Source organism: Leptosomus discolor, chromosome 2, assembly GCF_034619465.1.
Source record: "Leptosomus discolor isolate bLepDis1 chromosome 2, bLepDis1.hap2, whole genome shotgun sequence".
In the NCBI taxonomy this organism is placed as follows: Eukaryota; Metazoa; Chordata; class Aves; order Leptosomiformes; family Leptosomidae; genus Leptosomus; species Leptosomus discolor.
The window spans coordinates 82,837,583-82,864,192 of NC_141392.1; the positions used below are offsets into that span (position 1 = coordinate 82,837,583).

The 26,610-nt window shown below is 37.6% G+C and overlaps 1 protein-coding gene across 1 annotated transcript in view; it reads right to left on the reverse strand.

Annotated features, from left to right (window-relative positions):
* Window positions 1–26,610, reverse strand: part of LOC147416034 (uncharacterized) — a 213,934-nt gene that overhangs the window by 71,105 nt on the left and 116,219 nt on the right. Inside the window, 1 exon segment of the mRNA XM_086460459.1 lies at window positions 14,502–14,606. Within this exon segment, the coding sequence (XP_086316585.1) occupies window positions 14,502–14,606 (105 nt within the window).

Genomic DNA, 26,610 nt, shown 5'->3' on the forward strand with positions numbered 1-26,610 from the left:
GCACTTCCATTTAGAATAATTTTGAAAATCTCATTAGATCTTGTCTCACTCACCCCTCTCCCACTTCTTTTAAAATTTGGAATCAGTCAGTTCTCAGAGGCAAACTAAAACTTTCCATATACAATTTTTCATGTCAAATGTTATATCAGCTCCAATATTGGGCAAACAGTGGACTCATTCCAACAGGAATTAGTATAGAAAGCCAAAAGCCAAAATACAGTCCTGAGCCTTCCTCTGCTAGTCCTGGAGAAGCGTTCTTGACCCAGTCTAAACTATGTGCACAGATCATAGGATGTGAGGGGTAAAGTATCAGGGGAATCACATAGGTAATCTTCATCTAAGAAATGTGTTGTCCAAAATCAATCTGTAACAGCTTTTTAGCAGTTGTCTTTATCTTAGTAGATACAGGCAGAGGACAGCATACATAATAGACTAAATACGTAACTACCCTCCCAAGTAAACATGGCTTTCAAATACTGCATCTTGCTTTTTCACTTCATTTTTATTCCCTAACCTCTGTAACAATCATCTGGAGGCTAATTTATTTGGGGTGGGGGTGAAAGGAATGAGGGGCTGCTTAGCTTAAATAATATTAGAGCAATTAGTGTGTCAGGGAAGTTGTTCTTGCTTTTTTTCCTCTATATTCCTTTGCTATAATCCCTAAAGTATAAGGAATAATTAACTGAAATCCAATTAATGTTGATTTAGAACACCTGTTTCCAAAATCCTTTGAATAACTTTTTTTTTTTTTTTCCTTTCCTCTTTGTTTTAAGATGAAATACATATCCCTATTCAGTTGCTCTTAGGAGCCCAGAGATTTGCATTTTCTAGACATGAAGAGAACCTGTTGTAAGAGAGCTGTGAAGGCTCAAAAGAAGGAAAGAGCCTGGTATGTACATTACAGCAGCAGTAACTTCTTTAACTCTTCCTTTTCCAAATTTAATTCCTTCAGAAAATAAAAATTATCAACAGCCTTCCAAACACACCCAATTTTGTCATAAATTCTACTTTATCAATTTGCTACAATGATGGAGCAAAGCAATCATTTCTGGCTGAAAACGCTTACCACAGCCACCCTGTCAGGATGGGCACTAAAGACAGTGCATCTTGTGCAATAAACACCCACTACCTGTGAAAAAGGATTTGCCTATGCTGTTCACTGCAGGTCTGACCATCTTTCATCCCCATCAGCTAGCTATCCTGACCTGCTGTTGTGCAAGTTCACTTAAGGATGTGGTTTCCTCTGCTCTCCTCTCCCCACTACTCCCATGAAAGATGAAACAAGGCCTGGATTGAAGAACAACTGATTTCTAAAGCACATAACTGTTCACCAGTGCCATGAACAGTTTTAACAGGATTTGTGTGTATATGTTGATTAGGCACCTCTAAGAATCCCCACCCTGACAGTTTAGACACAGTGAAGACAATAATTCCGTGAGACACTTATTACCATAGACCTGTTTTGAGACTAGACATAGTAATTAACTCTAAGCTGTGATTGTAAAAGTGTGACCTATTAAACACATTTTGGAATCAAAATATTTTTGCAATTTAGGCATGGTACCATACTCCTGTGATGTTGAACTGAATGAAAGAATGCTTTCTACTCAGTATTTGGAATTTTTTTTGCAATACAGCTGTCTCTGAAACAATCCTATTTTGCAGAGAGCAGAGGAACGTAAGTGAGGACCTCTTACCCCTCTTTGTCCTTAAAAGTGTTAGATTTCTTAGCTGAAAAATAAGACATCAGCAAATATTATTCAATCAGTTTCTTCTCTACTAAGCAATTTCTTATGAATCATGTAATACATTCAAGGGATCAACTTGTGTGGATACTGATTAACTGTATCAGTGGGGCTGTCTTATTATATATCTTGAGCCTTTTTCATTAGAATAAATCTGCAAACAAACCTTGAGTGTTTAGATTATTTTGCACCAGGCTGTATGTTTAGCCACAGATACAGAACATACCTACTATTTTTAACAGGATTACAGAAAACAATGAAAGGGTACACCCTTAAATATTGATAGTTGAGGGGGGAAAAAAATATTTTTAATACAGAATCTGAAAGAATTGGCAGAAAGAAATCTTTTGCCCCTTTAAAAAGCAGCTGCATATTAAACATCTACATTTTTGAAGCACCTTTAAAAAATTACCCCTAGCACTAGCATTACAGTGTTTTATGAGAAGTCCATGAAATTCAGAAATAGTTACAAAAGAAGGAAAGAATGGACAAGAAATAAACAGCATCGTGGAGAGCTACGTAAAAAATTACTCTTAAATTATACAAGCTGTTATAGGTAGCATCCAGGGTGGAGGGGAAAGGTTACATATTTCAAAGACTATTGATTCATTTTGTGAAAAACACTTGTGTCTTTACACAACTTTTTAGCATCTCCAGTGGTATGCAGTGGAGAAAGGTTTCCTACTTTAGGTATTTATTTCTACTACTTCTCTTACCCTTTTCTGTTTTGCTGGCTCTTTTGCACTAAACGATTAGTACATAGTTTTTAGGGTGCTCTGCCTTCTGATACTAAGAATATATAGACTCCTGTCAACACTGGAAGGAGATTCTGGAAAGAGACATATGAAAACTGATTCCATGCCTTTATCTTCACATATGAGCAGGACTAACGCAAGGCTCCATGCATACAAAATACAGGCTTCACAGACCACAAAAAGGCCACCACAGCATTGGTGAACTGCACACACACACATAAATGACAGGATGAACATGTTGAAAAGAGTCTACACACTGATGTGCAACTGCTTGAAAGCTACCACACCAATGCACCTTTCTAGGTGTAGGACAAGAGGCACATCATAGTTCTTTACAAGATTATATATTCATGATAAACTTCAACTTGTACAACTAAAAAGCATCCTCTTATAAAAGAACTGCAAATGCTGGTACTTCATAGAATGAAAAAAAAAAGGAAGGGAATAGTTCAATACCAAGAATATTTGAAAAAAAAACCAATAAGGGATCTATCATTTCACAAAATTAAGACATTACTCAAATAAGAAATGGAGTATGTTCGAGACTGAAAATGTATACAGCCAAGAGTTAGGTGCAGGTTTTTTGATGAGAAGGCTTTTTCACTGGTTTTCTTTCTCTGTTTCCCACAAGATTGCATGTCTTCCAAGTGAAAAGAAGGAAAAGATCTGCCTGGGTATGCTGATTTGATTCCCTGAGTTAGGTGTGTTGTGGTTTTGGAGAACTTATTGCGAGGGCAGGGGAATTTAATTTATTTTTCCCATATTAGAAATTTAAGAATTTAAGACTCACATCTCTCTCTCATAAAAACAGGACTGAATATACAATGTTCTGAAGGAAAACCTTTTTGTTCTACAAGTTGTAACCAAAGTCCCATTGCTATGGCTGCATGGGTTAGAACCTTTCACCTTTGGAGATGCCCATAGGTATATATGCATATTATTAAAACTGGAGGGAAAAGTGATTTTCAGCAGTGACTTATCACATGCATGGGGCATAGGAACAGAGAGGCAGGCAAAGAGGGGACTTCTACTCAACTCACCTCTGCACAATTACGTTTCCAGATCTGCTGTTCTTGTAGCCTTTGCATACTTACTACCTTTTCAGAAAGGCTTGTAATGCTCCAAAGCATGGAGATTATATCACACAAAGGAGAGGACTGTCACTATGCTTGCATGGAATATTAAAGATACAATGTGTCAATAAATAAGCTAAAACTGAAATATTTTATGAAAGCTTTCCAACCATTGAAACGCATCAGGCAGCACAAGATATGTCTAATAATCATGGTGCCAACAGATTAGGGAGTTAATTAACGAAAGAGATCCTCATGGTAAGAGCCTGAACAATCAGGATTCTATGGTTTTCAATATTGACAACAAAGGGAGGAAAGTTAATGGTAACACAGTCACTTTTATTTAGTGCTCTTCTTAAATGTTACTGTTTCAGTGCCTGCTATCCAAATAAAAAATTCGGTATGAATTCAGTCCCAGTTCAGCATCTGCAGGTGCAAAATCCAAATAAATTACTGGGGAAGGGGCAGATGCTGACAGGATTGCAGTCTAGACTCCTCACTCTAAATCCATTTAGTGCTATTAACCATGACTGGGTGTAATAGCTCTGTGTACATTAGCACCAGGATAATTTTCCCTATTTGCTAAATATCAAATGTGTGTACTCATACATATTATATAAAGAAAACATGAGATATAACAAAACAAAAAGGCTAGTACGCCTCTTTGCAGTATAGCCTATACTTTCAAATGTTGACTAAGAAAAAAAAGGCAAAGTAGACAGGATTTCTTAAAATATAGCAATATTATTCCTGGACTAAACAGTAGGCACCAGATAATGTATTTCCTTTTAATACAAACAGATTTTACACACAAAGAGTACACGATTAAAAAAAAAAAAAAGTTAAGAAACGTACACTTCCACTGCATGCAAACATCAATAGAAACCTAACTCAACCAAAAGATAATCTCATTTAAGTGAATACATTTGCTGTATAACAACCCTTATTTTATTAAGTTGCCCAACACTTTTGAACCCCGATAAGGAAATGGACCTATTCTGGGGGCAACACTGGTATCTGCTGCAGAGATTATTCCTGCTATATACATCTACCCTTGTTAAGAAGCAATGAAGAAAGGCAATACGTAAACACAGGGAGGAAACAGAAGCAACTCTGAAAGTGATACTGAAATAAAGAGCCCTCCTTTGTAAAAAAGAAATAAAGCACAAGATTATCTGGGAAGAAGAGAAACTAGCACCAAAATGTAGGGAGAGCTGGGACGTGCAAGGGAGGGACGGGCAGAGAACAGTCAGGGTGTGTGGTGGCTGGGAGTGTCAGGTTGCACTCAGAGGAGGCAACGAGATCTGAGGGTAAAAAGCCAATTAATGGATTAAAGGGTAAGTATCCAAGTTCTGAAACAGAGGGGTGATAATATAGGCAGCTAGGGAGAGGATTAGAATAAAGAAGTGATAACAGTATTCAGCTGAGAGGGAAGGCTGTCAAGAACTGAATAGGAAAAGAAGGTAAGACAATGAAAACAAAAACCTGTCATTTAATCGAGGGCTGTGATGGTGAGAGCCCAGATACCAAAAAGAAAAAAAAAAAAAAAAAAAAAAAAAGAATAAAAGAAAAAACCCCACAGTTTGGTTTCAGTTCCAAGTGTCCTGAAATCATTGTTGGAGGGCAGAGACAGATGGAAGATTTGGCCATGACTATATGAAATCAAGTGGGTAACAATGAGTTTGGAGCAATTACCACATTCAGTTCCTCAGTGCTGTTTCTCTGAACTGTTTGCCACTAGGCAGTTGCTTGTCTCAAGCGTACAGTGCTGAGGATTTGCAACAAAAGATACAGTGCCTATTTATGGAGCTGTATGAGGAAGTGTGGGCTATGCATCTCTTTTCTGGACTCTCATAGTAACAAAGTGTAAAAGACTAATCTTAAAAGAATTCACATTTTCCCAGGTATGTATTATCTTACCGCGCAGTCTTAGCTTCCACAGAGTCTCTAACACTATCCCAAACATACTTTGAACTTAGCCCTTTTCTATTAAAATATTACAGAGGATTACTAGGGAGGCATGGGTGGGGACTGATTTGTTTAGGGTTTTTTCTCTCAGTCCTCTTTTGCTTCTTGCTGTTTACTGTCCTGACAATATCTTCTTTTCTTCTTCTGTATAATTCATTAATATTGTCCTGTAATCCATACCATGGGGATAAATTACAGCTGTCATGTCATATTTCTTCCAAAGTAAGTTTAAGAGGACTTCAGAGTTGTATAAATTTAGCAATTATCTCAAGTGACAGCATTATGGTTTTAATACAACCTGAATGAGACAAAAGTTAAGATCTGTTTACCAGAAACATATTTAAACAATTATGGCAGAGTATATCAGCAAATTTTAACTGAATCCATTTGATAAAGGAAAAATATTTAATAAATAGAAAAGCTCCCCTTGGCTTTGAAATTTTAGATCCTTATAATGCTTCAACCAGTCTTAGAATCCACCTTTTCATGTATCCCATACTTTTCTCAGTAATGGGAAAAACGTTTTTTCTTAGTACGATTCATATAACTGACCACAGAATGATGAAAAACGGTGAACAACCATCAAGGCTTGATTTTGCCTTAAGATACTGACATCTATCTTCTACTGATGTCAGTGACCCCAGGTCAAGACTAAGCCATAATTGTCAGGCAAAAAGTGCCTAATGATAAAAGCACAGGACTGGAAGCTGGAAATGGCTGTGGATTAACACTGCCTTCTTTCGCTGCCTTGTACACCAGCAGGTGCCTCAGTCTCAGGCTACAAGATGACCTCCACAGATTTTCCAGAAAAGATAGGATTTTTTCACCCAGGACAGCTAAGCAGGGAGCAGGTCAAGAATTTACATGGAAGTGGGACAGCGGCAGAATGGGTTGTTAAGACTGGGATGCCCATATCCCAGGCAAATCACCTGAAAACTGGGCTACAGATCAGCTACTGTTGGACTGTTCCATTTGTACAAGTACAGCCATAGTTACACAGTCATCTTGCAAAGCAGTTTGACATAAGCCAACAGACTTTACACCAAAGCAGATGGGAACCACGGAGCAATTCATTAACACAGTGCTATACTGAAGGGATTAAGGAAGAGAAGTGGAGGTAAGGGGATGAAGAGAGAAAGAAGGAGGTAGAAGACAGGGATGAACAGTTGGGAGGGTAGCTTCTTAAACTGCTGCGCATAGATACACCACAAAAATCTGATTACATTCTGCTATTTTTTAAGCCAGAGAAAGACTGACAGAAAATTCAGTGTAACTTTCGTCAAAGAAATGCACTGAGTGAGTGCTTAGATTCTCAGGATGACAACATAGTAATGAAAAGACAACAACTATATTTCTGTGCCTAACAAGTTCGGTTATTATCTATTTGAATTTATGAAGACCAAATTACTTTTTTCCCCTTCCAAAATTTCTTCTATTTTATATCAGTACTGTCTGACCTGTCTACACTGCCGCTGGAAGTAAAAACTGGTAGACACCATTGCAGATAATTTTTGGTTCTTGACCTCTTCCAGACACAGGGTTCTTGACCTCTTCCAGACACAGGGTACTTCTCTTTTATTATACATTACTGGTATTCATCTTATTTTCCATGAGGGCAAAAATTCCAGATCACACCTTCGTAGTCTCTCACCTCGATGCTGTCTCCTCTTCCCCTTCAGCATTCTTGCCTCACTATACTTCAATTCCTTTCCTGCCTGTCGATCCTACCACAGTACTCTGGTAATACTTTGAACTGGGCAGTATTTCCTGTTTCTTAGTTTGGAGAACTACAAATGATACTGGGTTTCGAATGCAGAGGTGTGCTTGCTAAGATTTGATTCATAGATTCCCATATTTAAAAACTTGGAAAAAACCCACACCCACACCTGCCACACGTACCCTTCGCTACGCAGAAACTGTCACAAGAATGGATGTGAGAAATTTTCCGAGAAAAAAAGGTTGAGTCTCTGCTTGGATTCTTGCATAGCATGTAGTCCTATTAGTAAGAAGCAAATATCCCCCACCCCCAGAAAAGTTACAAGATTCTGAACAATTTCTGTGTAAGCTATTTTACTTCCTCAAGCAAGCGGTTACTGCTGCTAATATCTTTTTCAATAATTCTGTTCAAGTGTAACCTTGTGAAGAGCTTGCTAAAGTTCTGGGCTTAATATCAGCCAACATTTGGGCGTAGAAAAGTTTCTTATAGGAAAATCTTACTAAATTAAAATGGTTAGATAGATAATTTTTATGAGTAAAATGTGTTAACGTTGATAAAAAGGGGTGATTTTATCTCCCATATTTGGAATAATTTGTAAGAAATCACATTTAAATGCAGAGATTAATCAGAGATTATCTTCTCCTTTATAGTAGGAAACAGTTTTCTCAGTCTTAAAGTGACCTGAAAGATCTAAAATTGTTTAAAAAATCAATTGAAACATGGGGAAACCTATGTTAAATTATTATTGATTACTATATCACTATTAGATGTGACTGTAACAACATTTAACTTTAATTCCATATATTTAGATTTTGTGGACAGCACAAAGAAATACACACCTTCCTAATAATAGTATTTTGATAATATATATGGGGAAAAAATCTATAAAACAATATTCTGGACAACTTTCTGAGCAATATTAATTTCCAAAAAAAAAGTGAAACGCACAAATTTTATAATTTTATAAACTGGAAGCTTCTGTTAGGAAAAAAAAAATAATCAGAAATTACTTGGTGTTAAAATGCCATGTTTGGGACACACCTGGTGTGACTCAACTGAAGCAAGTTCAGCTGCAGTTGACAGTTTCCAGAGTCTGTTCAGTGACTGTTTGATATGAACGATTAAATGAGAACAGATTATCAGAACTGAAGTTCTGAACTCAAATGCCAAGAATTGTCCCAACAAACTCAAGCTTGTGAATAGTATTAAATGTAAGATGCTTGCTAGCACTTGCCCAAAGCAATATTATCCAGGTTTAAGCTAATGGGTTGAATCATCCTCTCTCAAAAAATATTTTACCCTAATTTTCAAAAATTTTAAGGCCCAAACTTATAGAATATGAGTCCCTTCCGACCACTTACAGAAAAGGGCCTTGCATCATCTGATGCTAACGCTGGAAGTCAAAACTATTCAAATGCCTGACGACTGATCATTGGTGGGTTACAGGTGTGTTTGGAAGGTAAAATGCCATAGGACATTCCTGGAGACCATAGTTAAGGATCTGGAACTGATAAATCTGGAACTGAGCTTGTGCTGGAAAATAACTCTTGAGAAGACCACTGAAAAATCTAGTAAGAGCAAGTTTATACAAAACTTAATACAGCAACTCTTGTCTTGATGGAGCTTTAATCTCTCTGCTTAAAGATTGAAATCATGTTCTGGAGCCATCTATTTCTCTCCATTGCCTCAAAAGCATCTTAAGTAACTAGGCTTCTAACTTAGACATTAAAGTGAAGTTTAGGTAGTTGGGATCTTCGGTTCTTAAGAAGTCAGTATACTTACATTCCCCTCCTCGCTCCTGCCTGCCCCATTTTTAAGAAGGAAACCTCTGTAGTACAGAAGTATCAGAAGAAATTTTGAAAATGGAATATAGAATAAAATATAGCTAGCTACCAAGGGTGGCTAATGCAGTCTGAAAGTGACAGTTTTCGTTGTTAAGATATCTGATTCTTCCAGAGAAAAAAAAAAAAAGAGAGAAGTTCTCTCTCATCCAGACTAGTGAAGGAACTGGCAGAGTGCCACAGCAAATTACTGATGAACTTGGAAAAGACAGGAATTAGAAGGAAAGCTGTACAGGGGGAAAGGAACTGGTTTTACAAGACAGAAACAGGTTATAATTACAGATTGATCCCTCATCTGGAAGGCTACTGCTAAAATATTTTCATGGCTCATTTTTGAGACCCATCTTGTTTAATCAGAAAAAAATCAAAACTGCTTGATGAAATATGCAGATGACAATGTTGGGAGGTATTTTTCAATACAAAGAGTCATAATATCATGCAAGAAAAAACAGAAGATCTCTAGGATTGGAATAATGGAAATGGGGTGACATTTAACTGTTCAGAGTGCAAGGTCAATCACTAACAGATTAATAACAACTTTTGCATTAAATTTGGAGCTCATCAGATGGTAACGACGTAGGAAGAAAAAGACATCATGATCTTTTGAACAATTAAATTAACAATGAGGAGCAGTACAACATGGCTAGGAAAGAAATAAATAATAAAAAACCACAAACCCACAAAAAAACCAACAAACCAAACACAACCCCAATATCTAAAAGGCATGGGTGAGTTAACTTAGACCCTGTTCTGGAATAGAGCATTCAGTTCTAGTCATGTATATATAAGCCAGATGGGTCTAATAACAGAGTTGCTTAGAACAGCTACTAGCTTGACCAGACTAGTCCGGATCTTATAAGACAAAACTATAGGACTGATTTATTTTTTTAAGTAGCACAATGGAATCTGAAGGGCAATAACTGGTCTCATCAGGAATTAATACAACTGGAAAGAAAACAGCATCTAAGATGAAGGTACAAGAGCAAAGGAAAATACACTGATCATGAATATGGTCAAGGTGGAAACTGGGGAAAAAAAAATCTCATGTGGAATGAAGTTCTGACAGCAGTTTCCCAATAAGGCCAGTCTTTTTAAAGTCCTAGAAAGGATTAACTATTCCAGTTGTTTCTAATAGCAGAAGAATGGATTATGACTCCAGAAGTCCCTTTGGTTAGGAAAAGCCTTCTGAAAGCAGAATAAGCCTAAGATCTAACAGCTTACCATTTATGCAAATAATATCTAGACAACTTATTTAACAGTAAGAAGTATTTTGCAACATATGTTGTCTGTATGCATGTGTGGCTGAAAGCACATATACCTGATTTTTAAGTCTGAGCATTATAAGCACCTGCTCTCTACTCCTGTGTATAGTAGATGAGAAATAAAGGAGTAGGATATCTGTTTCTTTCATTTAAAATAATAGCAGGACTCCAGTGAAGGGGGTAGGAGGATTAGGTTTTGGTGCATCTTGAGGCAGTATATCTCAAAGAATACCCAGTTATCGTTAAGTACAATTGCTTTTTTTCTGCAAAATATTGTTAGTCTGCACATTCTGCAGCATCTTGTAACTCCCACAGATCATCAGAGGAAGACTCAGGGACAAGGGGAAAAATAAGAATGTGCAACTGTCCACACCAAAGGTCACAGGCAGAAGTCCATACAACAGCTCTATGGACAACAAAATGAGAACTTTCCTCAAAGATGCTGTTCAGATAATCTTTGAGAGCTTGACCAAACCACAGCAGGTGTGTTTATCTTGGCTCTGACAATTGCAAGCCCTAGTACAAAAAGTTACCTAATAAGACTCTTTCGGAGTAGAGACCCAGAAATAGGTTGGCTTTGGAAAATAACATTTCTAAAGGTCTTTTGCACTTTTTTTCCCCTGGATTGCAGGAACAACACTGAATCACCCAATATTGTAGAAAATCACTTCAAGAATGTGGTCCTGAATTTCCTACTCATGATCCAATTCACTGAAATGGTTTAAGCCATTCATCTGAGTGGATCTTCTAGCAGTGAAAACATTGATAAGCTAATTTGGTGCCACTTAAACCATTTCTGCAGACTCACTGTCTCCTGATGCAAGATGGGCAACTAAGCAAACTAAGACTTTCAGCTTTCATAAGGCCCAGAGGAGCTTCTTTTTTTTTTTTTTTTTCTTTTTTTTTTTTTTAATTGGTGGTGTTTTTTTTGTAGCTGTCATAAAACCTTTTTTCCTCCCAAAACATGGAGAGGTCTCCCTGCCCCTCAAAATCAAAAGAGAAGCCACCACCTGCCGCAGCAGATGCTTATGACAGAGTATAACATTTCCTCTATTAAGATGGTGAGAAGTCAGCAAGTACAAAACTTCAGGGCACACAGTATCCAGAATCCTCACAATGTCTCATTTGCTTTGCTAAATAACTCCCACACTTGGACAGAGAGGACTGAGTCAGTAAAGACAGACTCACAGCTTCTGGCACACCTTCAAAGGTACTGATTAGAGAGCACCAAATGAATAGAAGCTAGAGCTGTAACATTTAATTTGCACTGAAGTTGTCAATGACTGTACTTAATTTCTGTCTAGGTATTTAAGAGTAGGAGCACGAATAGATTCTGACAAGCCAAAAAGAACCCTGAAGTCTTGGATAAAGATTTGAAGGGACCTGCTCAGTTTTATTCTACAAAGAAAGAGCAATTGAAGATGTCAAATGATAAGTGTCTTTAGGAGACTGGTGGCTTTGTGACCTGGACGTATATGGATAAGCATCCTGCCTGAAGTGCCAGATCAAAATATGAAGGAGGAAGAACAGCAGTCCGTGCTACTCCTCTTGTTACCAATCAAAGGAAAACTGCAATTTGTATGAGCTCTCATACCTCGTTTGCCAACAGATAGTAAGTTGCTTAACTAGCTGAAGGTATAAATTTCAAGGAGGAAAAAAAAGAAAACTACCTGATAGAACTCCAGGAGAGAGGTGAAATGTAGACTTACACATCTTAACAGAAATAATAAAGGTGTGGGCAAAGCTGTCAGAGTAACTTCCCACAGCCAGCTATCTGTGACTGAAGGCACAGCTAATATCAGTGGCGAATCAGAAGAAATGTCTAGGGCTCCATGAAACATAAGCAGTTCCTAATATGAGCATAGGATATTCCAGAAATGGAAGACCATCCAAAAAAAAAGTTGTATTTTGAAAATTCAAAGGAACTAAACATGTATTTGGTGAAGAAGCAGGCCCAAGATTTTCTTGTCCTCTGCCTTCTCATCAGATTCTATCACAGCCAGAAGGAAATTCAAAAGTTGGTTTCATGAAACTCTCTGTACTCCTCATCCCCTTGAGGTTGGAAGTTCAAAGAATGCAAAGAGTAAGGTGACATTAGAGAAACTGCCTTCACAAAGCTGTGCATTGGGGCTTGATCTCTTACCCTCGTCACTGAGCTGTAAGACACCCTTTTTTCTAGCTGGTAGAAAAGGCAGGGTTGGACACCACCCAAATGCTCAAAGCTACTCAGATCTGAGACAGATCTAACAGATTTACCTCTTCTGCCTCTCTTAAAGGGGTTCAGAAAAAGAATGGATTATGATTCCTAAGCATTTTCTGAAGATAAGCTTCAGTCTGAGACAATAAAGACTTCTAGTATGACCGTTTGATAAAAGTATAACTTCCTGCCATTTATGAGGCAGTTTGAGAAATCTGTCAAGGAAACCCTGAAAGGGATAAAAAGTTTTTGTTTTTGTTTTGTTTGTTTTTTTAAAAAAAAAAAAAAAAAGAAAGGAAGAGACTGTTGTGGTTTAACCCCAGCCAGCAGCTAAGCCCCACACAACTGCTCACTCACTTCCCCCTGCTGGGATGGTGGAGAGAATGGGAACAGTAAAAATGAGAAAACTTGTGGGTTAAGATAAAGACAGTTTAATAGGTAAAGGAAAAGCCACACAAGCAAGGAAAGCAAAACAAGGAATCCATCCACCACTTCCCATCGTCAGGCAGGTGTTCAGCCATCCCCAGGAAAGCAGTGCTCCATCACACATAACAGTCACCTGAGAAGACAAATGCAATCACTCTGAATGTCCCCACTTCCTTCTTCTTCCCCCAGCTTTATACGCTGAGCATGGAGTCATACAGTATGGAATATCCCTTTGCTCAGCTGGGGTCAGCTGTTCCAGATGTGTGCCCCCCCCAACCTCTTGTGCACCCCCAGCCTGCTCGCTGTTGGGGTGGTGTGAGAAGCAGAAAAGGCCTTGACTCTGTGTAAGCACTGCTCAGCAATAGTAAAAACATCCCTGAATTATCAACACTGTTTCCAACACAGATCCAAAACATAGCCCATACCAGCTACTATGAAGAAAATTAACTCTATCCCAGCCAAAACCAGCACAGAGACACAAACAAAAGAAGATTTAAAACAATCCAGAAAAAGCTTTACAGGATAAATCCAAGGCCAAGAAATATCAGGACGTGGTTTAAACCCAAACTGCATTTACCATGTGTTCCCCCTTTTACCATGTGTTCTGTCCATTGCACAGGCATGGGCATAGATGCACCAGATGGGTAATGCTAAAGCAAAGAGGCTCCTTCACACCCACAACAGGAAGACACATACGGAAAATCACCCACAGGAAAACTAATCATTTGAATGTCAATGCAATCATATGCACAGTTATATAAAAAGCAAATTTATATAGACCTGTGAATATGGCCAGCAAATCCTATTATGGATGGTAGTAGTGTTAAGACAAAAGTGGTATCATTCCTATCAACAACAGGAATGATATGTGAGTTGATAAAGCACCTTACACTCAGTAGGAGACAATTTCTACTAATTCAGAAATTGATTTAAGAGATCAGAAAGAATGCACACTGTCCAAACAAAGAAGGAAGCCCTTAAATTCCCTCATTTGGAAGGAGAAAACAGTCAATAAACAGTGCAACAAATTAAAGGGAGATTCTAAAGCTGAGGGGGATGTCAATATAACAGAAAAAGAGCAGAGAAAGGTCCACCTGTAATTATGGGTAATATTTTGTGCTGCTAAACTAAACTGCATATGTGTAAAGCAAAACAAAACAAGGCAGAAAGAGTAAGATCTGAATTTCAAAAATGTTATCGTTTCCATTATCAATATATCTTTTCATAACAGAACAGACTCCAAATTCATCTTCAGAATCACTCTTGGGTTCACAGAACTGAAAGGTGTCACACAGGTACTTTACAGATACAAAATATTTTACTCTTTTTAATATCTGTGATGGAATTTTTCAGTTAGTGAACTATACAGTCTGTTAATATAAAAGAAAGGTACAGATGGAATTTCAGAATTTGTGTCTCAATAAATTCCAGTTAGTTTTAAAACTTTTCACATATGTTTGGAAATGGAGTTATACGACAATGTCTTAGCTTATGTCCAAATTATTTTCCATAATTACTACTTAGTAAGCCTTGTGTCAAATTTTCACACCAGAAATGAGACGAGTAAAGTTTCTATGCTGCCTCCAAGACAAGAATTTTGCTCCCATTTTTTTCATTAAGTGTTGTGTTTAAAAATAAAAAGACAGCATGTCAGATCATATCAACATAGCTACAGAACTGTAGTCATTTACACAAAATCAGAATCTAACCTATTATCACAGATTAATTGTGAATTTTTAAGTAATACAATCAGAAGGGAATAAAATCCCTTCTACTCTTACCTTTATCACCATGAACAGAATACAGGATTTCCCTCCCATCTTTCTACTGTAACTTTAAATAATCTGTTTTGCTACATATGTTGTACTAGTTCCCTTAAACATCCCTGCAAATGTCACAATATAAAGCAAGTGCTGAAAGTCCTATACAAAAGTTAGAGTGTTCATATTGCCTGAGAATTTAGATATTTTTTTTTAAATGGGAAATAAATAAAATCTGAATACTCAATCCCATATAAAATTTATTTATATAAAATTTATATATATATATACACACACACACAGAGGCTATTGACATGTACATACTTGCATACACACATTTCAACAAGAAGTTTACACTGTTACAATGTAGCATTTTTAGTAGTGAAATATACTTTTTTATATGAGCCATCATATAAATTTCTACACCTAAGTTTTCTGTGTATGTGTGGATGGACCTATACAAAATTAATTCATAAGGGATACAAATGCTTTGTTTCCATTTGATCTTTTAAGCTTTCATAACCATATACATGTATTAGATACAAAAATGCTTTATTTCTTCTTTTGAAAATCCCCTTAATTCCGTTGTCATTCTTCATTGTTGTGCCAAAATCTTCTTATCCCATACGGCCACAGCTCAGGAATGTGTACACATATTCATACAGATACAGAAACATAGCTTGGCATAAGGTGCTTTCGGAAATCAGTGTGTAAGGCAGCTCTAGGCAAGCACAGCTAAGCATACTGTATATGAAGTTTCACAATGACATCACTGACGAAGCTTCGTGAGCTACACAGGAGTGTCCAGTGTCTCCTTAACATCCCTTGCCTCAAGGCAGAAGGCAGTTCCCAGCCCAATCTTCTCCTGCCTGGTGCCATCTCTGTGCTATCTGTTCCTCTTCTTTGCCCTGCCCTGCTGCCCATCAAGCTGCAGCCTGCGTAGGGGTTGTTTTCTGTTGACTGGCTCATGCTGGCCATTGCCTTCAGGAGTAAAAGTGAGCTGTAACCATCTGAACAGAGATGCTCAGGGTGAGTATCTTTTCTCTACTTAGCCATCTGTTTTCACAAAACTTGTTGAAACCTCCAACTTTCAAGGTTTCCAGTCCTTCACAAAATGTCCAACGGCTGGACAGAGTATTTAGCAGTGGGCTAATGGAAAGCATTCTTAAGAAACAAAGCTAAACCCAGCAATACCCACTTATTCCAGGGACTGTTCACATTTCAGGTAACAATTTTTATTTATGCTCTTTGTTCATGCCTTTCCCTTTGCCAGTGTAGACAATCATCAAGAAGAGAGTTCATCAGAGAAAATTAGTGCTGCAGCAGTGTGACAAGGAAAAACACTTCATTTCAGCTACAGATCTCAGCTGATCCCTTGCAACTGCAAGTCATCACCTTGTAGTTTCCTAATCCTGCATTTTTCCTACCCCAATTCTTCCTCCTTCCTCCAAACACTCAGAGCTGTGTGTCTCATGTTATCTCTCTTCTGGTACAAACCTCCCCCCACAACTAATGACCCTGTAGGAACCACTTCATCTTTCTCGGCTGTGTGACACTGCAGACAAAAGAGCAGCTGTCCACCTCAGACACTCGCAGCTCATGCCAGTGCCATTTCCAAGGAGGTCCTTAATCACAAAATATTTAGGTTAACCCACTGCTGAGGACAAAAGGAAAACACACTCAGGCTTGTCCTCAGCTGTAGAACAAACAGTTGTTCAGCACTTGGTGCACCAAATCTTTTAGCATCTGTACTGAGAAAAACACTGCTTGCGTGTACTATAGAGAACCACAAAATAATGCCTTTCCTATACATCATGAAAATGCAGACACTTACTCTCATCTTTATATATGCCCAGCTGTAGGAATGGGTGGAAAGAGGTGGGAAGTGTCTTTTCCTTTTTCTAACTTCTGTCATATATAAAGGCAAAAAGGAGTTTCTGAAAGAGCCGCAGGTTTACCAGCTTTCAGGACTAAAGCACGTTCAGGTTTGCAGTGCATTGAAAATTAAACTCTGTAAGGTTCACACATTACCTCTAACTTTAGTTTAAAGATAATAAAAGGTTAGGGAGGAGGCAGAGATGAGGCTTTTTTTTCTCCTAGCTAGGTAAAAAGAAAAGACCAAACATGATGGTTGCAAAAAACCTGTATTCCACAACAAGTCCTTAAGACTCCCATGTGCTACATCAGCAGCAGTACATCCTCGATTTTTATTGTAATCTTGTGGCTTTTTATTTGTAACTTATATGAAAAGAATCACATTGATTGGGGCAGATTTAACTCAGTAAAACCTATTCTACTGAGATTGTCTGTGCTAGGTGATTTTATCAAGTTCTCTTTTGGTTTCATTTTCTTCCTCATCCCTATCCCCAGGGGAGATTGCAGCCCAGCTTGCAGAGCAAATTGCCCTAAATTGAGTTCTTTCTCTGCCATATACAGGCCTGCCTTTGGCTCCTCAGCTTGAAAACTTTATGCATTCTTATTTTTCTCCTTCTTCCTTAACACCCCCCTTCTCTTTCCAATTAAAATGGAGAAGTTTGCACCGATACCTGCTCCCAATTAAATGAATACTGCATTACCAGCCATACTCTCCAGATCTCCTTTACCCTCCCTTCATTAGCCCTATTCCTCTGAGGTTTCCTGGCTGTCTGCCAGGGACTTATGGCAAGAATTCAAAATCTTGTACACTTTATCCCCTCAAAATCATTCTTGAATTTAAGCAGCCTGCTCCTTGGGCCCAGCATGAGAAATGCTGGTAACTGATTCAAAGGGGAGGGGAGAAAAGAAAGAAAATGATTTATTTAAAAGGTTAAAAAGCTCCCCTAAAAGAAGCTAAGCTAAAAGAGGTTAAACTTCCGGGCTAATTGGCTTCCGTTTCCTTTTAAAAAATCCTTCTGGAAGACAACAAATGACAGGAAGGTGTTCCTGTTTTATTTAAGACTATTCATGCCTACAGAAAACGCATCATTCTCTTAACACCTCAGGCATGTTCACTACTGCTCACTCAAATTATACACCCAGCACAGAAAAAACCTAGGCAATCGGAGGCTTAAGCAGCTGGGTTGTTGGGGTTTTTAGGCCTTTTTAAAAAACACCATCTAATTTTCCAACAAATGTGAGCACTGCAGTACCATGGCATCAGCCACTCTCATCTGACACTTAAAATAACTAACATCATGTCAAGCTGTCAGCAACGATAGCCATATTGGCAAGTCTGAAACAGCAGAGGGAAGTACTGTATCCTTGCATTACTACTTAAAACTATATAAACTCTCCTCAGAGATCATGCAAGTTTGCTGCACTTATCGAACAATAAATTTTCAAAAGGCCCTTATGTGGAACTATAATTTTTCTTGTGGCCTGATTTGAAGCAGTCATTTCAACCCCTTAAAGCAAAATTCAGATACTAATGGTCTGATGCTCAGTGGCTGCTTGTCTCAAAATCATACTCCCAAACCAAGCAGGTCTCCTTCCCTGTACACTCTAGAAGAAGATTTTGTCTTTTAAAATGTTACAATATTTTTGTAGTACTGTAGTAGTCTTCATAGAAGTTTTGCAGGAGAGATTTTTAGCAATGAGAATATCCTCTCCAGTAAAGCCAGGGAAAACACGGGTTTTGTAGCATTGAATTCCTGCCTTCCGTTAGCTGGCCGTTTCTCGCAAGTCACAGCTTCCTAGGTAATACCGAGTTGGTGAGATTAAGTTGTAGAAAACAAGGTGTGCGCGTGTGTGTGTGTGTGTGTGTGTGTGTGCGTGTGTGTGTGTGTGTTTGTGCAGGCGTCGGGGGGGTTAACAGTCTGCTGTCAGGATTTCAGTGACTTGCAGGCTACATGTTTAATTTTCTCTGTCTCTTCATTCTCAGCAAATATTTCTTGATACAGGATGATTCCTACCTAATGAAAGCAATCTCCTTGGAAAATTCTCTAAAAGTGAAGGAGGAAAACCATCTCCTATCTGTGGAAGCTGCTTCTGATCTTTTTTTCCCCCTGTTATTAAATCTTTCTTTACTAATTACTGCTTCTCATTCCTTTTTACAGGTGGAAACAGGAAAGGGTTTTCTAACTATGACAGCTGACTGTAAAAACAGTAAATAATGCAATATTTAGGTCTTATAAAGCTTTCTGTAAGATCTCATTGCATTTACTCAAGTCATGTCCACAAGAAAGTGACAACAGTCCCTCACTCCTTCCCTTGCAGATGGGTAACAAACAGCGAACTAGTGCAGGATCAGAACCAACATACACGATTTCTAGAGCCAATAAAAGGAAAAGGAAAAGTAGCCACTATGCAAAAATATACAATGCATATATACAGTGCTCCAAAAACCCTAAACAATGCATTCTAACAAGTTAATAAAATATACTCTGAAAATTGACATAGCGTATTAAAATACCATAAAATAATAATTATTAAATAAAATAAAATAAACTCACTCTATCCATACTAGAAAGTCTCAGCAAGGAACCACCAATATCTCAATGCTGGCATACTGTTGGGCTACATTCAATATTACTAATAATCTTTGCCCAAGGAAGGCCACAGAATATACAAGCCAAGAAAGACCTGTACTAAAGAAGCTGCAAGTTAAATAATTCATGGATAAATAGTATGAGTACGTTGTACTACAGTACTTTGTGACCTACAGGCACCGTCAAGCTATGGATGTTATGTAAGGCGTTGTACAAACAAAACACTAGTGTTTTCTTCAATGATCATGTTAATTTAAATGGCCTTCAAATAACAGCCTCCCAACAAATTCAGGTCAGGTTTTAAATCCTGGGGTCTTTGTTGCATTCTTTCAACAGATTCTGTCACTGTTCAAGAAAAAACAAAATCCTCAAAAAAGATTTGGCAGTCTGGTATTTTTACATTTGATGCCACTCATCAGCAACAAGACCATGACCAGGAAGAAATTTCAGTGTTTAAAAGTTAGCTGCCAAAAAGAGATAATTTTTAGGTTTCTGATTCTTGGAGTGAAATCAAAAATCTCTTGTTCAGTTCTCAAGTTCCTTAAATAGTACATGAGGAAAATGAGGTATTTCAGAAGGAGCCAGTGAAGCCCTGAGCTATGAGTTACGTAAAATGATTGTATTCAACAAGCAACTGCCTACAATGCATTTTGTGAACCACTAAAGGCCAGCTTTTTACCTGTATTCCCAACCCTCCTAACTCAGGAACTGAAGCAGTACCTCTGTCTATAGGGGACCAGAACCTTGAACTGTCTTGCCATGTTCTCCCTCCTCAGTCTTACAGCACCTCTCTCTCTCTTCAACACAGTGAACCTCAGTTTTGGCAGTGTTTCAACAGCAAGACTGGAGAGTGTGATTTCCACCCAGAGTAGCCTTGCATCTAACAGCATAAGGCAGATTTTTGAGCAGCGTAGATTTGAACCTGTTTAGACAGAGGAGGGAACTGAGCCCAAGTTTTAAGATATTAAAGAAAACTTTTTAAACATGTAGTCATTCTATAAAAGGGTAAATTGTTCTTCTATTGACTTATTTTAGGAGTCTGATATTAAGTCAGACACATTCTGATAGGAGCCTACTGCAGTTACCACGTATCTGGTATACCACATATGCTGAGATTGCCAACTGATTGAGTTTCTTAGAATTATACACTAAAAACCTGTTTCTGGACATCATCTGATTTGCACCTGGTGTAGATTCTCACCTGCTCAGCATGGTCAAGACTGGAATGGTCCTGAAAAAGCTCACAAAGCACAGCCTGCAGAGTACTACAAATAGGTCCAAAAAATGGAGAGAAGACAGACCACTGCCCTGTGTTGCCACTGTTTATTGAGAAAGAATGTTACTTAAATTGCTTTCCTTGGACGAAGTGAGCCAATTTTCCCTTACTCTGTGAAAATCATCATCATAGATCATCCAATTCATGTGCAATACAGGTATCTGCAGCCCTGGAAAAAGAACACCATACAAAAATAAACAACATTCAAAGTAAAAGCATTTTCCTCCCAACTCAGAGATCCCTGAAGGTCTATTTTGAGATGTGTTTACCTTCAAAAGCTAGATGAATATATTTACAATGCTCTTTTAAGGAACAGTGGAACAAGTCTTTCTATGAATTTCAACTACGACACGCTTTTCAGTGTTAATTGGACCACATGCTTAGTTTGTTATTCCTCTCAGCCTGCAAAAGGCCCTGAATATGCTCTTAGAGACACCTCTCAAATGTTAAGCAATTAAATTATACTTAATTTTTCTATAGTTTGTTGGCAACCTCGAAAGGGGCAATGAATCACATCCACTCTACTCTCATCAGACGCTATCAACATCAGAAAGGAATTCATTGATTACAGCATAGCAAATCTCAAGCACCATGGAAGCATTTCATCCAACAGTTTTGAAACCATCTCCCTTCCCTACCAAATGCTCTCTTTTTACAGCTACAGACAGATCAGTGAGAATACATCAGGCCATGGGTAAATTTTAAATAGTAAAAATGCATTAGAACTATTAAAGACAAAATTAGTAACAAGAAAATATCTACTGTAGAACTGAAAATACAGTGGCAAAAACTTCAACAAATTAATATCTAAAGTACAAAGGTTATTTAAAAATGCGTGACAACTTCCTCTGATACAACAAAGATGTATCAATAACATATTAATTATAATCAAATGTTCCAATTATTTTTTGATTCTAGAATCCCTTTCCCTCAACACTGTGTTTCCCAGCACAACTACAATTTGAAGGAGGATCTGCAGAAAATAAAGCTTTGATTATTCTCCTTACAATAGTCTATTATGGAGACCATCTTCAAGTATCTTGGGCTTTCTAGTAAAGCTTCTGTATTTTGCATGCTAGCTAATAGCTAAAGCCTCTTTGACGACTCCAAGAAATGGGATTACAGTCCTTTGTATAAAATAAATTAGTGACAACAAATGCAGTTCTGCAAGATCCTTCTGTGTACCTTTAGTTCATATGAACTTCCTTGGAAGTCTGAAGGTGCTATCCATTTCCTAGTTTGATAATTAACTATTTCATTATTAATTATTATGATTATTCTTAACATCCGCAGGGGTGAAAAACCACACTTCATCATACTAAAAAATATGGTATTTTTGCTACAACTCATGTGCTGTTTTCAGAAATGAAACCCAAGGCATACAGTGAATAACTTGTTCAAGGTCATACACTGAGTCTGCAGCAGAGACAGGATTGGAATTTCAAGTTCTTGAATCTCTATACCTCAGTAACCAGTATCCTTCTCATAATACATTTTATATCATAAAAGGTATCAAGAACACTCGTACATGTCATGAAGTGCTAAAACATATAACAAATAAAGCACACCAAAGCAGCACTGCATGAATACATAATAAACTACCTCGTTGTGCAACTTCAACTTCTCTGATTCTCATAATTCCCTCAGCTAGGTGCAAAAATCTTGGTGCTGCTTGCCTCTTGAACCTGAAGCAACCACTGGAAACACTGAAGCCATACAATATCTCATGGTTCTCCTTGTGCACCTTGTTCTGAAGTGAAGGACTGCACAAATCAGAGACAGAATGGAGCCCAGGCAAAGAAACTTTGCCAGCCTGGGAAGAGCCAGCCCTGGTGCTGGCACCATGCTTTTAGAAGTAACAATGCCAGGATGCACAATACAGCCAAGCGTTTATTAGCTTGGCCTTTTAATCTTCTGAAGAGTGTGACAGCAAATGTGAGAAATTAGTGGCAGATCTCCAGCCCTACCAAGGCAAGAATCATAGAATTGTAGAATCATAGAATAGTTTGGGCTGGAAGGGACCTTTAAAGGTCATCTAGTCCAACACCCCTGCAGTGAGCAGGGACGACGGTAGAGATGGATGGCAAGTGTTTCTGACCAAAGCGTGAAGATATGGGCTCACTAGGCACAGATTAGTGCCTGTTTTCTGGCTACCAAAAGGTTGGAACCACTGTGCTGTTACATGTCTACTGTCATTCATTTTCCTACTGATTATTAACATTTATTTATTTAAAAGCAGAAAAGAAATCTGGAAAACTAACTTTAAAACTCTTTGTATTTATGGTCAAAGAGTAAGGCGCTAATACCATACAGAGAGGCAAGTCAGCTGATCAGTGGTATCTTTTTTTCTCAGACAGACAGAAACTCCTCACTTTTGCTGGTATCTTCTCATCACTAGGGTGCAGCAAGTTACTACCAGCCAAAACTCAGGAAGAGCTGTCACTTCACAGACAGACAGCAAACCAAGTTTCTCCATAAAAGGCAACATATTCCAAAGCCAGCTCCTGCTGAAATGGGAAAGCATTTTTGCACAGAAGAGTGATACCACTGATCATCTGACTGCTGGACCTTTCAGGGAACTGATTCTATTCACTAACATAAATGTAACTAAACAGAAACAAAATAAAACTGATGATTTTCTTTAAAGTTAGTAAACTGAATTGCCTCAATTCAAGGTTCAACAAGCACCAGTGCTTTTACCACCAAAAGGAGACAGAGGCCACCTCGCCACTACTAAGGGCAGTGGAAATCAAGGAAGCAAATCCTACTGCTGAGAGCTTTTACCCTTGCTTAGCTGCTTGCAGAACTGCAGCACAAGGTAAGTGGTATGTATATCTCCTGTTTGTCTCACATTGTTTGTTGACTTCCCTCAGATTTCATAAAAGTTCTTTTATATGTAAGTCCTCGGTAATCAAGCAGAGTTAAGAGGTACATATTAACTTTTAGAGGCTCTATTAGATTATTCCCTTGAAAAAGTTATAGACCTTGAGTATGCTCAGTGCTGTTTACAACATGCTAAAAACTTTTTAATTTATTTTTCTAATTACTACATGCAATTTAGTGCCTCATTTTATTTTACTACTAGAAGTCTATGGGACTTATTCCACTTCAAATTACACCAGTATAAACCAGGAGTAATTCCATCACAATTACTGAATTTTGTTGGTGTAAAAACTGGAGGTAGTTATTTAATGACTTCAAAATATATTTTATGTGTGATTCTTCCTGACGATAAGTAAACCTGAATTTATAATAAGAACTCATCATGAAAACATTTCTTGTTATTCTATTGTTCCATTTACTATCTTAATTACATAGACAAATATTTTAATCAAATGCGCTTTGAATTAGAGAAATACATAGCTCCAGAATCAGCACTGGTCTAGATACTTAATTTTAAAGTCTTTACCTACCATCAAATAATTTTCTAGCTTTTCTAGAAGAGAGGAAGCTAAAAAGGAAAAAAGAATGTTTAAACAATGTAGATCTATCATAACCTCTCAAACATTAGGCAAGTTCAGGGTACAATCATGTATAATCATTTTCAAACTAACTAACCATAAAGGAGACCACCACAGTGATCTCTGAAGTCACATACAGCTTTGAAAGACTGGTATGATCGTGCAAAATGTCAAGGAAGAGAACTCAGGTATGTCAGGATAGCTGTTTTTCCTTAAAAGTTTCTTCATAATATTAGTTCGAATTGCATAAAGATTACATGACTTGTTCATTGGGGGAGAACAAGACTCAGGGCTATCCATAGTTTATCAAACTATCTCTGTAAACATCTCTAAACAGAAGAACAAGTCAAAAAACATAGCACAAATATATTTACTACAACATGACTTTAGACTATGGCAGAGCATCAAGAGCAAAACGAAAAACTTTTGCACAACTCCCTGTAGAGCTCAATCCTGAGATGCAGGGTGATGTTTCAAAAACTTATCAAAACTCAGAAGACAGGAAACCTTCACTTGATCAGTTTTCACCATACCACCAGATATTGGTGCAGCACTGGCAAAAGTAACAGGATCACATGCATGATAATTTAGCCATCAACAAAGAGTTCAAATATCCATTTGTGCTGCTGGGAAAATCAACGGTCCATGAAAGAAAACCCAGAAAGGAAATTTATTATTGAATAAAGTAATTGACTAAACTAGTTTTGTTACCTCAAAATATATCATTTGTAGTTAAAAAGAGATGAAAAGCAATAAAATGTTTACAATTACAGATAAATCACATAGCAATAACCATATACGAAACTCTTAGCAACTACATGTCCTAACTTTTTCTCCCCAGATAGCAATACCACTTTATTTGGTTTGATAACAACACATGCATGATGGCAAGGAGTGATGAATCACTCATATCCTCCATACTTCAGTGAACTGACCAACCCTCTCCAGGGAAGTGAAATTATGGTCACACATCTTTACTTCATGCACCAATAACAATTATATTCTAATGTGTTTCTTGAGATTTCCACTACAATAAGGGGAGGATGCTTGGGGGTTTGGGTTTGTCTTTTTTTTTAACAAGTGCTCTCTCATATCGTTGAATCAAAACATTCAGAAAACAAACAGAGTAAGTCATTAAAAGACCGATACAACGTAAATTTTCAGGAGAAGCTATGACAAACTCACAGATAGCATAAACAAGAACATTGGGCTCTCCCAGTCTTTAATATGGTATGTCACAAAAAGACTAGCATGCAGTGTAGTTATTTAGATTTTGTTATTGAAGAAAATGTGCTGTAAGGAGTAAATTTTCACATTCTACAAAACAAAATCAATATAGAATGAAATGCCTATGTGGAACTCTAAACAATGTTTATCCAGCATACCAATGACTAGCGATCTTGACAGCTAACTGTCTAAAACTAAGCCTAGTCCCAAAGGGAACACCAAGGAAATAGATGAGTCTGTAGAATCTTCTCACTTGCCCTTCCTTTACCACTTGTAATCAGATATGCTTGGGAAGGCTGGATTTGACGACAACTTTCCTCCTACAGGTAGCTGAATAATATTCAACTTGGTTTGGGATGGTGAAGTAAAATGGCATGGTTAGCTAGAGTACTTAAAATAATTCCCTTCAGGAAATGCCTGCTTCTCTCTGCTGACAACAGAGTGAACTTAGGAAGGCTAGACTCCTAACTTAGGAACATCTGTATTGAAAACAGAAGTAATCTGTTTTTACAGATTTTCAAATTAAAGGAGATTTTGGTTTAGTATACCAGTTCACTTCTCTAATGTAACTGCTGAAGGAGAACTCATGGAAGAAATATCTCTGCTAAATCTTTTTTCCCCTATTTTATTTTATAAGGAATTAAAACTTATGAACTATTTGTAGTTCAGATGCAGTGATGTGGAAAGCTTCTATTTTTTTTCCCAGCCTTCCTGAACTGAAATATGACTTAATGCAATGTAGTATACTCCTCATTATTTTATCAGTTACACCAATTGAAACACAAATTCCCACAAAAGGAACATTCCAGACAGCATGGGTTGGGAATTGTACTTTTAAATGGTTCAGCTTTGGGAACAGATCTGGTGTGCAGATTATTTGTAACTAATAACAGAGTACTATAAGGCTCAGTGCTTGGAGACCCTTGTTGAGCGCCAAATTGTAAATAGAAATTGCAAAACAAGAGTATATACTAGTGGAAGAAAACACAACTGGAGAAGTGAGGATCTCTGTAACACAATTTTAAATAGTTCTAGAGAAAAGAATACTTATTACTGAGTTAAAAGTGTGTCAAGAAGGTCCAATTTTTGACAGGTCACTGAATCAAAACAATCGACAGAGAGAACCAAATTGTCTCACTCTGCATTTGCAATCAATGTCAATTGCCCATGTCAAAGACGACCATCATAAAATAACCATGTTACTGACAACAGCAGATTTTAATGCATTTCATGTGCTCAATAATTTCCAGCTAGTTCAGATAAAAGACGTCAACTATGAAACTACATTGCAAAAATGTGAGCACTGTCCTGTCTTCCAAGGGGGATATATTAAATATGAAGATACCTAAAGAAGTGTAAAGAATTTGCACTTTATTCAAGTGTTGTCAATCTTAACTAATCCAATCCCAGATAAAGATCAGATTGTTATTAAAATC